We start from the raw sequence: 13,838 nt of genomic DNA, 5'->3' as shown, positions 1-13,838 counted from the left end.
GCATGAAGCCATAGTACTAAACAGAGTAGGTACAGCATGAAACCATAGTACTAAACAGAGTAGGTACAGCATGAAGCCATAGTACTAAACAGAGTAGATACAGCATGAAGCCATAGTACTAAACAGAGTAGATACAGCATGAAGCCATAGTACTAAACAGAGTAGATACAGCATGAAGCCATGGTTTCCCCAGGATAGAGACCTACCCTCCATAACTATACCAGATGGTTCCCCCAGGATAGAGACCTACCCTCCATAACTATACCAGATGGTTTCCCCCAGGATAGAGACCTACCCTCCATAACTATACCAGATGGTTTCCCCCAGGATAGAGACCTACCCTCCATAACTATACCAGATGGTTTCCCCAGGATAGAGACCTACCCTCCATAACTATACCAGATGGTTTCCCCCAGGATAGAGACCTACCCTCCATAACTATACCAGATGGTTTCCCCCAGGATAGAGACCTACCCTCCATAACTATACCAGATGGTTTCCCCAGGATAGAGACCTACCCTCCATAACTATACCAGATGGTTTCCCCCAGGATAGAGACCTACCCTCCATAACTATACCAGATGGTTTCCCCAGGATAGAGACCTACCCTCCATAACTATACCAGATGGTTTCCCCAGGATAGAGACCTACCCTCCATAACTATACCAGATGGTTTCCCCAGGATAGAGACCTACCCTCCATAACTATACCAGATGGTTTCCCCAGGATAGAGACCTACCCTCCATAACTATACCAGATGGTTTCCCCAGGATAGAGACCTACCCTCCATAACTATACCAGATGGTTTCCCCAGGATAGAGACCTACCCTCCATAACTATACCAGATGGTTTCCCCCAGGATAGAGACCTACCCTCCATAACTATACCAGATGGTTTCCCCAGGATAGAGACCTACCCTCCATAACTATACCAGATGGTTTCCCCAGGATAGAGACCTACCCTCCATAACTATACCAGATGGTTTCCCCAGGATAGAGACCTACCCTCCATAACTATACCAGATGGTTTCCCCAGGATAGAGACCTACCCTCCATAACTATACCAGATGGTTTCCCCAGGATAGAGACCTACCCTCCATAACTATACCAGATGGTTTCCCCAGGATAGAGACCTACCCTCCATAACTATACCAGATGGTTTCCCCAGGATAGAGACCTACCCTCCATAACTATACCAGATGGTTTCCCCAGGATAGAGACCTACCCTCCATAACTATACCAGATGGTTTCCCCAGGATAGAGACCTACCCTCCATAACTATACCAGATGGTTTCCCCAGGATAGAGACCTACCCTCCATAACTATACCAGATGGTTTCCCCAGGATAGAGACCTACCCTCCATAACTATACCAGATGGTTTCCCCAGGATAGAGACCTACCCTCCATAACTATACCAGATGGTTTCCCCAGGATAGAGACCTACCCTCCATAACTATACCAGATGGTTTCCCCAGGATAGAGACCTACCCTCCATAACTATACCAGATGGTTTCCCCAGGATAGAGACCTACCCTCCATAACTATACCAGATGGTTTCCCCAGGATAGAGACCTACCCTCCATAACTATACCAGATGGTTTCCCCAGGATAGAGACCTACCCTCCATAACTATACCAGATGGTTTCCCCAGGATAGAGACCTACCCTCCATAACTATACCAGATGGTTTCCCCAGGATAGAGACCTACCCTCCATAACTATACCAGATGGTTTCCCCAGGATAGAGACCTACCCTCCATAACTATACCAGATGGTTTCCCCAGGATAGAGACCTACCCTCCATAACTATACCAGATGGTTTCCCCAGGATAGAGACCTACCCTCCATAACTATACCAGATGGTTTCCCCAGGATAGAGACCTACCCTCCATAACTATACCAGATGGTTTCCCCAGGATAGAGACCTACCCTCCATAACTATACCAGATGGTTTCCCCAGGATAGAGACCTACCCTCCATAACTATACCAGATGGTTTCCCCCAGGATAGAGACCTACCCTCCATAACTATACCAGATGGTTTCCCCAGGATAGAGACCTACCCTCCATAACTATACCAGATGGTTTCCCCAGGATAGAGACCTACCCTCCATAACTATACCAGATGGTTTCCCCAGGATAGAGACCTACCCTCCATAACTATACCAGATGGTTTCCCCAGGATAGAGACCTACCCTCCATAACTATACCAGATGGTTTCCCCAGGATAGAGACCTACCCTCCATAACTATACCAGATGGTTTCCCCAGGATAGAGACCTACCCTCCATAACTATACCAGATGGTTTCCCCAGGATAGAGACCTACCCTCCATAACTATACCAGATGGTTTCCCCAGGATAGAGACCTACCCTCCATAACTATACCAGATGGTTTCCCCAGGATAGAGACCTACCCTCCATAACTATACCAGATGGTTTCCCCAGGATAGAGACCTACCCTCCATAACTATACCAGATGGTTTCCCCAGGATAGAGACCTACCCTCCATAACTATACCAGATGGTTTCCCCAGGATAGAGACCTACCCTCCATAACTATACCAGATGGTTTCCCCAGGATAGAGACCTACCCTCCATAACTATACCAGATGGTTTCCCCAGGATAGAGACCTACCCTCCATAACTATACCAGATGGTTTCCCCAGGATAGAGACCTACCCTCCATAACTATACCAGATGGTTTCCCCCAGGATAGAGACCTACCCTCCATAACTATACCAGATGGTTTCCCCAGGATAGAGACCTACCCTCCATAACTATACCAGATGGTTTCCCCAGGATAGAGACCTACCCTCCATAACTATACCAGATGGTTTCCCCAGGATAGAGACCTACCCTCCATAACTATACCAGATGGTTTCCCCAGGATAGAGACCTACCCTCCATAACTATACCAGATGGTTTCCCCAGGATAGAGACCTACCCTCCATAACTATACCAGATGGTTTCCCCAGGATAGAGACCTACCCTCCATAACTATACCAGATGGTTTCCCCAGGATAGAGACCTACCCTCCATAACTATACCAGATGGTTTCCCCAGGATAGAGACCTACCCTCCATAACTATACCAGATGGTTTCCCCCAGGATAGAGACCTACCCTCCATAACTATACCAGATGGTTTCCCCCAGGATAGAGACCTACCCTCCATAACTATACCAGATGGTTTCCCCAGGATAGAGACCTACCCTCCATAACTATACCAGATGGTTTCCCCAGGATAGAGACCTACCCTCCATAACTATACCAGATGGTTTCCCCCAGGATAGAGACCTACCCTCCATAACTATACCAGATGGTTTCCCCAGGATAGAGACCTACCCTCCATAACTATACCAGATGGTTTCCCCAGGATAGAGACCTACCCTCCATAACTATACCAGATGGTTTCCCCAGGATAGAGACCTACCCTCCATAACTATACCAGATGGTTTCCCCAGGATAGAGACCTACCCTCCATAACTATACCAGATGGTTTCCCCAGGATAGAGACCTACCCTCCATAACTATACCAGATGGTTTCCCCAGGATAGAGACCTACCCTCCATAACTATACCAGATGGTTTCCCCAGGATAGAGACCTACCCTCCATAACTATACCAGATGGTTTCCCCAGGATAGAGACCTACCCTCCATAACTATACCAGATGGTTTCCCCAGGATAGAGACCTACCCTCCATAACTATACCAGATGGTTTCCCCAGGATAGAGACCTACCCTCCATAACTATACCAGATGGTTTCCCCAGGATAGAGACCTACCCTCCATAACTATACCAGATGGTTTCCCCAGGATAGAGACCTACCCTCCATAACTATACCAGATGGTTTCCCCCAGGATAGAGACCTACCCTCCATAACTATACCAGATGGTTTCCCCAGGATAGAGACCTACCCTCCATAACTATACCAGATGGTTTCCCCAGGATAGAGACCTACCCTCCATAACTATACCAGATGGTTTCCCCAGGATAGAGACCTACCCTCCATAACTATACCAGATGGTTTCCCCAGGATAGAGACCTACCCTCCATAACTATACCAGATGGTTTCCCCAGGATAGAGACCTACCCTCCATAACTATACCAGATGGTTTCCCCAGGATAGAGACCTACCCTCCATAACTATACCAGATGGTTTCCCCCAGGATAGAGACCTACCCTCCATAACTATACCAGATGGTTTCCCCAGGATAGAGACCTACCCTCCATAACTATACCAGATGGTTTCCCCAGGATAGAGACCTACCCTCCATAACTATACCAGATGGTTTCCCCAGGATAGAGACCTACCCTCCATAACTATACCAGATGGTTTCCCCAGGATAGAGACCTACCCTCCATAACTATACCAGATGGTTTCCCCAGGATAGAGACCTACCCTCCATAACTATACCAGATGGTTTCCCCAGGATAGAGACCTACCCTCCATAACTATACCAGATGGTTTCCCCAGGATAGAGACCTACCCTCCATAACTATACCAGATGGTTTCCCCCAGGATAGAGACCTACCCTCCATAACTATACCAGATGGTTTCCCCCAGGATAGAGACCTACCCTCCATAACTATACCAGATGGTTTCCCCAGGATAGAGACCTACCCTCCATAACTATACCAGATGGTTTCCCCCAGGATAGAGACCTACCCTCCATAACTATACCAGATGGTTTCCCCAGGATAGAGACCTACCCTCCATAACTATACCAGATGGTTTCCCCAGGATAGAGACCCACCCTCCATAACTATACCAGATGGTTTCCCCAGGATAGAGACCTACCCTCCATAACTATACCAGATGGTTTCCCCAGGATAGAGACCTACCCTCCATAACTATACCAGATGGTTTCCCCAGGATAGAGACCTACCCTCCATAACTATACCAGATGGTTTCCCCCAGGATAGAGACCTACCCTCCATAACTATACCAGATGGTTTCCCCCAGGATAGAGACCTACCCTCCATAACTATACCAGATGGTTTCCCCAGGATAGAGACCTACCCTCCATAACTATACCAGATGGTTTCCCCAGGATAGAGACCTACCCTCCATAACTATACCAGATGGTTTCCCCAGGATAGAGACCTACCCTCCATAACTATACCAGATGGTTTCCCCCAGGATAGAGACCTACCCTCCATAACTATACCAGATGGTTTCCCCAGGATAGAGACCTACCCTCCATAACTATACCAGATGGTTTCCCCAGGATAGAGACCTACCCTCCATAACTATACCAGATGGTTTCCCCCAGGATAGAGACCTACCCTCCATAACTATACCAGATGGTTTCCCCCAGGATAGAGACCTACCCTCCATAACTATACCAGATGGTTTCCCCAGGATAGAGACCTACCCTCCATAACTATACCAGATGGTTTCCCCCAGGATAGAGACCTACCCTCCATAACTATACCAGATGGTTTCCCCCAGGATAGAGACCTACCCTCCATAACTATACCAGATGGTTTCCCAGGATAGAGGTTGGACACCTACCTGGTTCATCTCTTCAAAAGACAGAGGGTACTGTGAGCGAACAGGACCCTGAGGTGACAGCGTCCCCAACAGGCTGCTGAGGTTTCCTACCTACCAATCAGAGCAGAGGTTGAAGTCATACAGTATGTTGTACTGTGGTTTATTTCTCCTTTAACTAGGGCATCTCCTTTAACTAGGGCATCTCCTTTAACTAGGGCATTGGTTTACAACCTGCAGGTCGTCCACACATTTCTTTAGTAGATAAAAAAATATATATATATATATATATATATATGGGGAAATCAAATCAAATTGTATTAGTCACATGCGCCGAACACAACAGGTCTTGACCTTACAGTGAAATACTTACTTACGAGCCCCTGACCAACAATGCAGTTTAAAAAATAAAAGTAACAAGTAATTAAAGAGCAGCGGTAAAATAACAATAGCGAGGCTATATACAGGGGGGGGGGGGGGTACCGGTACAGAGTCCATATACAGGGGGCACCGGTTAGTTGAGGTAATATGTACATGTGGGTAGAGTTTTATTAAAGTGACTATGCATAGATGATAACAACAAAGTAGCAGTGGTGTAAAAGAGGGGGAGGGAGGGGGCAATGCAAATAGTCTGGGTAGCCATTTGATTAGATGTTCAGGAGTCTTATGGTTTTGTGGGGTAGAAGCTGTTTAGAAGCCTCTTGGACCTAGACTTGGTGCTCCGGTACCGCTTGCCGTGTGGTAGTAGAGAGAACAGTCTATGACTGGGGGTGACTGGAGTCTTTGACAATTTTTAGGGCCTTCCTCTGACACCGCCTGGTATAGAGGTCCTGGATGGCAGGGAGCTTGGCCCCAGTGATGTACTGGGCCATACGCACTACCCTCTAGTGCCTTGCGTTCGGAGGCCGAGCAGTTGCCATACCAGGCAGTCAGGATGCTCTCGATGGTGCAGCTGTAGAACCTTTTGAGGATCTGGGGACCCATGCCAAATCTTTTCAGTCTCCTGAGGGAGAATAGGTTTTGTCGTGCCCTCTTCACGACTGTCTTGGTGTGTTTGGACCATTCAAGTTTGTTGGTGATGTGGACACCAAGGAACTTGAAGCTCTCATCCTGCTCCATCTACAGCCCCGTCGATGAGCATGGGGGCGTGCTCTGTCCTCTTTTTCCTGTAGTCCACAATCATCTCCTTCATCTTGCTCACGTTGAGGGAGAGGTTTTTGTCCTGGCACCACACTGCCAGGTCTCGGACCTCCCTATAGGCTGTCTCATCGTTGTCGGTGATCAGGCCTACCACTGTTGTGTTGTCGGCAAACTTAATGATGGTGTTGGAGTCGTGCCTGGCCATGCAGTCATGGGTGAACAGGGAGTACAGGAGGGGACTGAGCACGCACCCCTGGGGAGCTCCTGTGTTGAGGATCAGCGTGGCAGATGTGTTGTTACCTACCCTTACCACCTGGGGGGCGGCCCGTCAGGAAGTCCAGGATCCAGTTGCAGAGGGAGGTGTTTAGTCCCAGGGTCCTTAGCTTAGTGATGAGCTTTGAGGGCACTATGGTGTTGAACGCTGAACTGTAGTCAATGAATAGCATTCTCAACATAAGTGTTCCTGTTGTCCAGGTGGGAAAGGGCAGTGTGGAGTGCAATAGAGATTGCATTATCTGTGGATCTGTTGGGGCGGTATGCAAATTGGAGTGGGTCTAGGGTTTCTGGGATAATGGTGTTGATGTGAGCCATGACCAGACTTTCAAAGCACTTCATGGCTACAGACGTGAGTGCTACGGGTCGGTAGTCATTTAGGCAGGTTACCTTACTGTTCTTGGGCACAGGGACTATGGTGGTCTGCTTAAAACATGTTGGTATTACAGACTCGGACAGGGAGAGGTTGGAAATGTCAGTGAAGACACTTGCCAGTTGGTCAGCGTATGCTCGGAGTACACATCCTGGTAATCTGTCTGGCCCTGCGGCCTTGTGAATGTTGACCTGTTTAAAGGTCTTACTCTCATTGGCTGCGGAGAGCGTGATCACACAGTCGTCCGGAACATCTGGTGCTCTCATGCATGTTTCGGTACCATTTGCCTCGAAGCATAGAAATAGTTTAGCTCGTCTGGTATGCTCGTGTCACTGGGCAGCTCTCGTCTGTGCTTCCCTTTTGTAGTTTAATGGTTTGCAAGCCCTGCCACATTTGGAGCGGCAGGTAGCCTAGCAGTTAGAGCGTTGGGCCAGTAACCGAAAGGTTGCTAAATCGAATCCCTGAGCTGACCAGGTAAAAATCTGTCATTCTGCCCCTGAACAAGGCAGTTTAACCCACTGTTCCCCGGTAGGCCGTCATTGTAAATAAGGATTTGTTCTTAACTGACTTGCCTAGTTAAATAAAGGTAAAATACCATTTTTAAATAAAAACATCCGACGAGCATCAGAGCCGATGTAGTACAATTCGATCTTAGTCCTGTATTGATGCTTTGCCTGTTTGATGGTTCGTCTGAGGGCATAGCGAGATTTATTATAAGCTTCCGGGTTAGAGTCCCACACCTTGAAAGCGGCAGCTCTGCCCTTTTAGCTCAGTGCGAATGTAGCCTGTAAACCATGGCTTCTGGTTGGGGTATGAATGTACGGTCACTGTGGGGACGACGTCGTCATAAAACGTATTGATGAAGCCAGTGACTGATGAGGTGTACTCCTCAATGTCATCGGATGAATCCCAGAACATATTCCAGTCTATGCTAGCAAAACAGTCCTGTAGCTTAGCATCTGCTTCATCTGACCACTTTTTTATTGATCTAGTCACTGGTGCTTCCTGCTTTAGTTTTTGCTTGTAAGCAGGAATCAGAAGGATAGAGTTGTGGTCGGATTTACCAAATGGAGGGTGAGGGAGAGCTTTGTATGCGTCTCTGTGTGTGGAGTACAGTTGATCTAGAATTTTTTTTCCCTCTGGATGCACATTTAACATGTTGATAGAAATGTGGTAAAAGGGATTTAAGTTTCCCTGCATTAAAGTCCCCGGCCACTAGGAGCGCCGCCTCTGGGTGAGCATTTTCTTGTTCGCTTATGGCGGAATACACTTTAAGGTGAGGACAAGACTTGCATTCAAACATTACACTGTTGATTTTATGTACATTTTACATTTACTGTACTTTTCATCGCATTTGTTGATTAACGGAATCTGAAAATACTCTGGATACATTCAGTAACATGACCAGAATATGTGGGGTAAGTACAACATAAGAAAAAACAATGACAAGGCTTTGAGTGAGAGGAATAACTGGTGTGTCTAAGTGGGGACACCTCTCCAGACTGGGGGTTAGTGAGAGAACTGGTGTCTGTAAGTGGGGACACCTCTCCAGACTGGGGGTTAGTGAGAGAACTGGTGTCTGTAAGTGGGGACACCTCTCCAGACTGGGGGTTAGTGAGAGAACTGGTGTCTGTAAGTGGGGACACCTCTCCAGACTGGGGGTTAGTGAGAGGAAACTGGTGTCCTGTAAGTGTGACACCTCTAACAAGACTGGGGTCTAGTAGTAAAGTATGCTGTAATAAGGCTGGGGCATCCTGGGGTTAGTAAAGTACTTGCTGTAATGGTGGGGACCTCTCCAGACTGGTAGTAAGTATGTATAATAAGCTGGGTCTTAGTAAAGTGTGGACACCTCTAAAGACTGGGTGGTAGTAAGAGTATGGTGTCTATAAGCTGGGCCATCCTAGTTATATCTGTAACAAGACTGGGTGTGTAAGTTGCGATAAGGCTGGGTCGGTAGTAAGTGTGGATACGGCTCCAGGACTGGTGGTTAGTGCGATAACATGGTGGTCTGTAAGTGAGGTACACCTCTCAAGACTGGGGGTCCTAGTGAGAGAACTAGTGTCTGTAATAAGGCTGGGTCCTGGTAATAAAGTATGCTGTAATAAGGCTGGGTCCTGGTAGTAAAGTATGCTATAATAAGGCTGGGTCCTGGTAGTAAAGTATGCTGTAATAAGGCTGGGTCCTGGTAGTAAAGTATGCTGTAAATAAGGCTGGGTCCTAGTAGTAAAGTATGCTGTAAATAAGGCTGGGTCCTGGTAGTAAAGTATGCTAGAATATGGCTGGGTCCTGGTAGTAAAGTATGCTGTAATAAGGCAATGTGGTGGGTCCTGGTAGTAAAGTATGCTATAATAAGGCTGGGTCCTAGTAGTAAAGTATGCTGTAATAAGGCTGGGTCCTGGTAATAAAGTATGCTGTAATAAGGCTGGGTCCTGGTAGTAAAGTATGCTATAATAAGGCTGGGTCCTGGTAGTAAAGTATGCTGTAATAAGGCTGGGTCCTGGTAGTAAAGTATGCTATAATAAGGCTGGGTCCTGGTAGTAAAGTATGCTGTAATAAGGCTGGGTCCTGGTAGTAAAGTATGCTGTAAATAAGGCTGGGTCCTAGTAGTAAAGTATGCTGTAATAAGGCTGGGTCCTGGTAGTAAAGTATGCTGTAATAAGGCTGGGTCCTGGTAGTAAAGTATGCTGTAAATAAGGCTGGGTCCTGGTAGTAAAGTATGCTGTAAATAAGGCTGGGTCCTGGTAGTAAAGTATGCTATAATAAGGCTGGGTCCTGGTAGTAAAGTATGCTGTAATAAGGCTGGGTCCTGGTAGTAAAGTATGCTGTAATAAGGCTGGGTCCTAGTAGTAAAGTATGCTGTAATAAGGCTGGGTCCTAGTAGTAAAGTATGCTGTAATAAGGCTGGGTCCTGGTAGTAAAGTATGCTATAATAAGGCTGGGTCCTGGTAGTAAAGTATGCTATAATATGGCTGGGTCCTGGTAGTAAAGTATGCTATAATAAGGCTGGGTCCTAGTAGTAAAGTATGCTGTAATAAGGCTGGGTCCTGGTAATAAAGTATGCTGTAATAAGGCTGGGTCCTGGTAGTAAAGTATGCTATAATAAGGCTGGGTCCTGGTAATAAAGTATGCTGTAATAAGGCTGGGTCCTGGTAGTAAAGTATGCTATAATAAGGCTGGGTCCTGGTAGTAAAGTATGCTGTAATAAGGCTGGGTCCTGGTAGTAAAGTATGCTGTAAATAAGGCTGGGTCCTAGTAGTAAAGTATGCTGTAAATAAGGCTGGGTCCTGGTAGTAAAGTATGCTGTAATAAGGCTGGGTCCTGGTAGTAAAGTATGCTGTAAATAAGGCTGGGTCCTGGTAGTAAAGTATGCTATAATAAGGCTGGGTCCTGGTAGTAAAGTATGCTGTAAATAAGGCTGGGTCCTAGTAGTAAAGTATGCTGTAAATAAGGCTGGGTCCTGGTAGTAAAGTATGCTGTAAATAAGCCCATACCATTGTCAGAGTCACGAAGCCATAGGCCATCTTGGGAGTGGCTGGGGGCATGGGACCCACAGGGATGTCTCTGAACTAGATGGAAAGGGGAAAATATACATCAATATCACATACACATCAATATCATATATTTCAAAAGGGGATGCATCTGAAATGCCTCCCTATATAGTGTGATACTTTTGACCAGAGCCCGAATACACTAGGGCACTATGGGTCTTGGTCAAAAGTAGCGCACTATATATAGGGCATAGGGTGCTATTTGGGACAATGGCTAAGATGAACTGAGTCCTGTGGGTTTGTCCCGGTCATGTTACCATGGCGACGATGTCCCGTATAGCCAGTATATTCTCTACTGGGTTAGGGCAGGTTAAGGGTTTGTCTTGTTACCATGGTGATGGTGTCCCGTATGGGCAGGTTAAGGGTTAGGCTTGTTACCATGGTGATGGTGTCCCGTATGGGCAGGTTAAGGGTTAGGCTTGTTACCATGGTAATGGTGTCCCGTAAGGGCAGGTTAAGGGTTAGGCTTGTTACCATGGTGTCCCGTATGGGCAGGTTAAGGGTTAGGCTTGTTACCATGGTGATGGTGTCCCGTATGGGCAGGTTAAGGGTTAGGCTTGTTACCATGGTGTGGTGTCCCGTATGGGCAGGTTAAGGGTTATTCTTGTTACCATGGTGTGGTGTCCCGTATGGGCAGGTTAAGGGTTAGGCTTGTTACCATGGTGATGGTGTCCCGTATGGGCAGGTTAAGGGTTAGGCTTGTTACCATGGTGATGGTGTCCCGTAAGGGCAGGTTAAGGGTTATGCTTGTTACCATGGTGTGTCCCGTATGGGCAGGTTAAGGGTTAGGCTTGTTACCATGGTGATGGTGTCCCGTATGGGCAGGTTAAGGGTTAGGCTTGTTACCATGGTGATGGTGTCCCGTATGGGCAGGTTAAGGGTTAGGCTTGTTACCATGGTAATGGTGTCCCGTATGGGCAGGTTAAGGGTTAGGCTTGTTACCATGGTGTCCCGTATGGGCAGGTTAAGGGTTAGGCTTGTTACCATGGTGATGGTGTCCCGTATGGGCAGGTTAAGGGTTAGGCTTGTTACCATGGTGATGGTGTCCCGTATGGGCAGGTTAAGGGTTAGGCTTGTTACCATAGTGTCCCGTATGGGCAGGTTAAGGGTTAGGCTTGTTACCATGGTGTCCTGTATGGGCAGGTTAAGGGTTAGGCTTGTTACCATGGTGATGGTGTCCCGTATGGGCAGGTTAAGGGTTAGGCTTGTTACCTTGCTGATGGTGTCCCGTATGGGCAGGTTAAGGGTTAGGCTTGTTACCATGGTGATGGTGTCCCGTATGGGCAGGTTAAGGGTTAGGCTTGTTACCATGGTGTCCCGTATGGGCAGGTTAAGGGTTAGGCTTGTTACCATGGTAATGGTGTCCCGTATGGGCAGGTTAAGGGTTAGTCTTGTTACCATGGTGATGGTGTCCCGTATGGGCAGGTTAAGGGTTAGTCTTGTTACCATGGTGTCCCGTATGGGCAGGTTAAGGGTTAGTCTTGTTACCATGGTAATGGTGTCCTGTATGGGCAGGTTAAGGGTTAGTCTTGTTACCATGGTAATGGTGTCCCGTATGGGCAGGTTAAGGGTTAGTCTTGTTACCATGGTAATGGTGTCCCGTATGGGCAGGTTAAGGGTTACTCTTGTTACCATGGTGTGGTGTCCCGTATGGGCAGGTTAAGGGTTAGGCTTGTTACCTTGCTGATGGTGTCCCGTATGGCCAGTAGTTTCTCTGTAGGGTCTCCTGCCTCAGACAGAGGGGCGTTGTAGTCATAACTGGTCACTACCGACCTAAACCTGTTATCATGGTCCGCTCCTACAGGGTTAACACGACAAACAGTTATACAGCTGATCCTACAGGGTTAACACGACTACAGTTATACAGCTGATCCTACAGGGTTAACACGACTACAGTTATACAGCTGATCCTACAGGGTTAACACGACTACAGCTGATCCTACAGGGTTAACACGACTACAGTTATACAGCTGATCCTACAGGGTTAACACGACTACAGTTATACAGCTGATCCTACAGGGTTAACACGACTACAGTTATACAGCTGATCCTACAGGGTTAACACGACTACAGCTGATCCTACAGGGTTAACACGACTACAGTTATACAGCTGATCCTACAGGGTTAACACGACTACAGTTATACAGCTGATCCTACAGGGTTAACACGACTACAGCTGATCCTACAGGGTTAACACGACTACAGTTATACAGCTAATCCTACAGGGTTAACGACTACAGCTGATCCTACAGGGTTAACACGACAAACAGTTATACAGCTGATCCTACAGGGTTAACACGACTACAGTTATACAGCTGATCCTACAGGGTTAACACGACAAACAGTTATATAGCTGATCCTACAGGGTTAACACGACTACAGTTATACAGCTGATCCCACAGGGTTAACACGACTACAGTTATACAGCTGATCCTACAGGGTTAACACGACAAACAGTTATACAGCTGGTCCTACAGGGTTAACACGACTACAGCTGATCCTACAGGGTTAACACGACAAACAGTTATACAGCTGATCCTACAGGGTTAACACGACAACAGTTATACAGCTGATCCTACAGGGTTAACACGACAAACAGTTATACAGCTGGTCCTACAGGGTTAACACGACTACAGCTGATCCTACAGGGTTAACACGACAAACAGTTATACAGCTGATCCTACAGGGTTAACACGACAAACAGTTATACAGCTGATCCTACAGGGTTAACACGACTACAGCTGATCCTACAGGGTTAACACGACAAACAGTTATACAGCTGATCCTACAGGGTTAACACGACTACAGTTATACAGCTGATCCCACAGGGTTAACACGACTACAGTTATACAGCTGATCCTACAGGGTTACACGACTACAGCTGATCCTACAGGGTTAACACGACTACAGCTGATCCTACAGGGTTAACACGACAAACAGTTATACAGCTGATCCTACAGGGTTAACACGACTACAGCTGATCCTACAGGGTTAACACGACTACAGTTATACA

General features: G+C 47.0%; 1 protein-coding gene across 1 annotated transcript in view; it reads right to left on the bottom strand.

Moving 5' to 3' along the window:
- Positions 1 to 13,838, bottom strand: part of glb1l (galactosidase, beta 1-like) — a 53,228-nt gene that overhangs the window by 5,389 nt on the left and 34,001 nt on the right. Inside the window, exons 10-12 of the mRNA XM_045704937.1 lie at positions 12,505 to 12,623; positions 10,769 to 10,843; positions 5,516 to 5,605 (exon numbers count right to left, since the gene is read on the bottom strand). Of these exons, the coding sequence (XP_045560893.1) occupies positions 5,516 to 5,605; positions 10,769 to 10,843; positions 12,505 to 12,623 (284 nt within the window). The remainder of the gene's footprint in view (positions 1 to 5,515; positions 5,606 to 10,768; positions 10,844 to 12,504; positions 12,624 to 13,838) is intronic.

The sequence above is a fragment of the Salmo salar genome, chromosome ssa21, assembly GCF_905237065.1.
Source record: "Salmo salar chromosome ssa21, Ssal_v3.1, whole genome shotgun sequence".
In the NCBI taxonomy this organism is placed as follows: domain Eukaryota; kingdom Metazoa; phylum Chordata; class Actinopteri; order Salmoniformes; family Salmonidae; genus Salmo; species Salmo salar.
The sequence above is the reverse complement of the archived record's forward strand: the minus strand, read 5'-3'. Positions and strand labels throughout refer to the sequence as shown.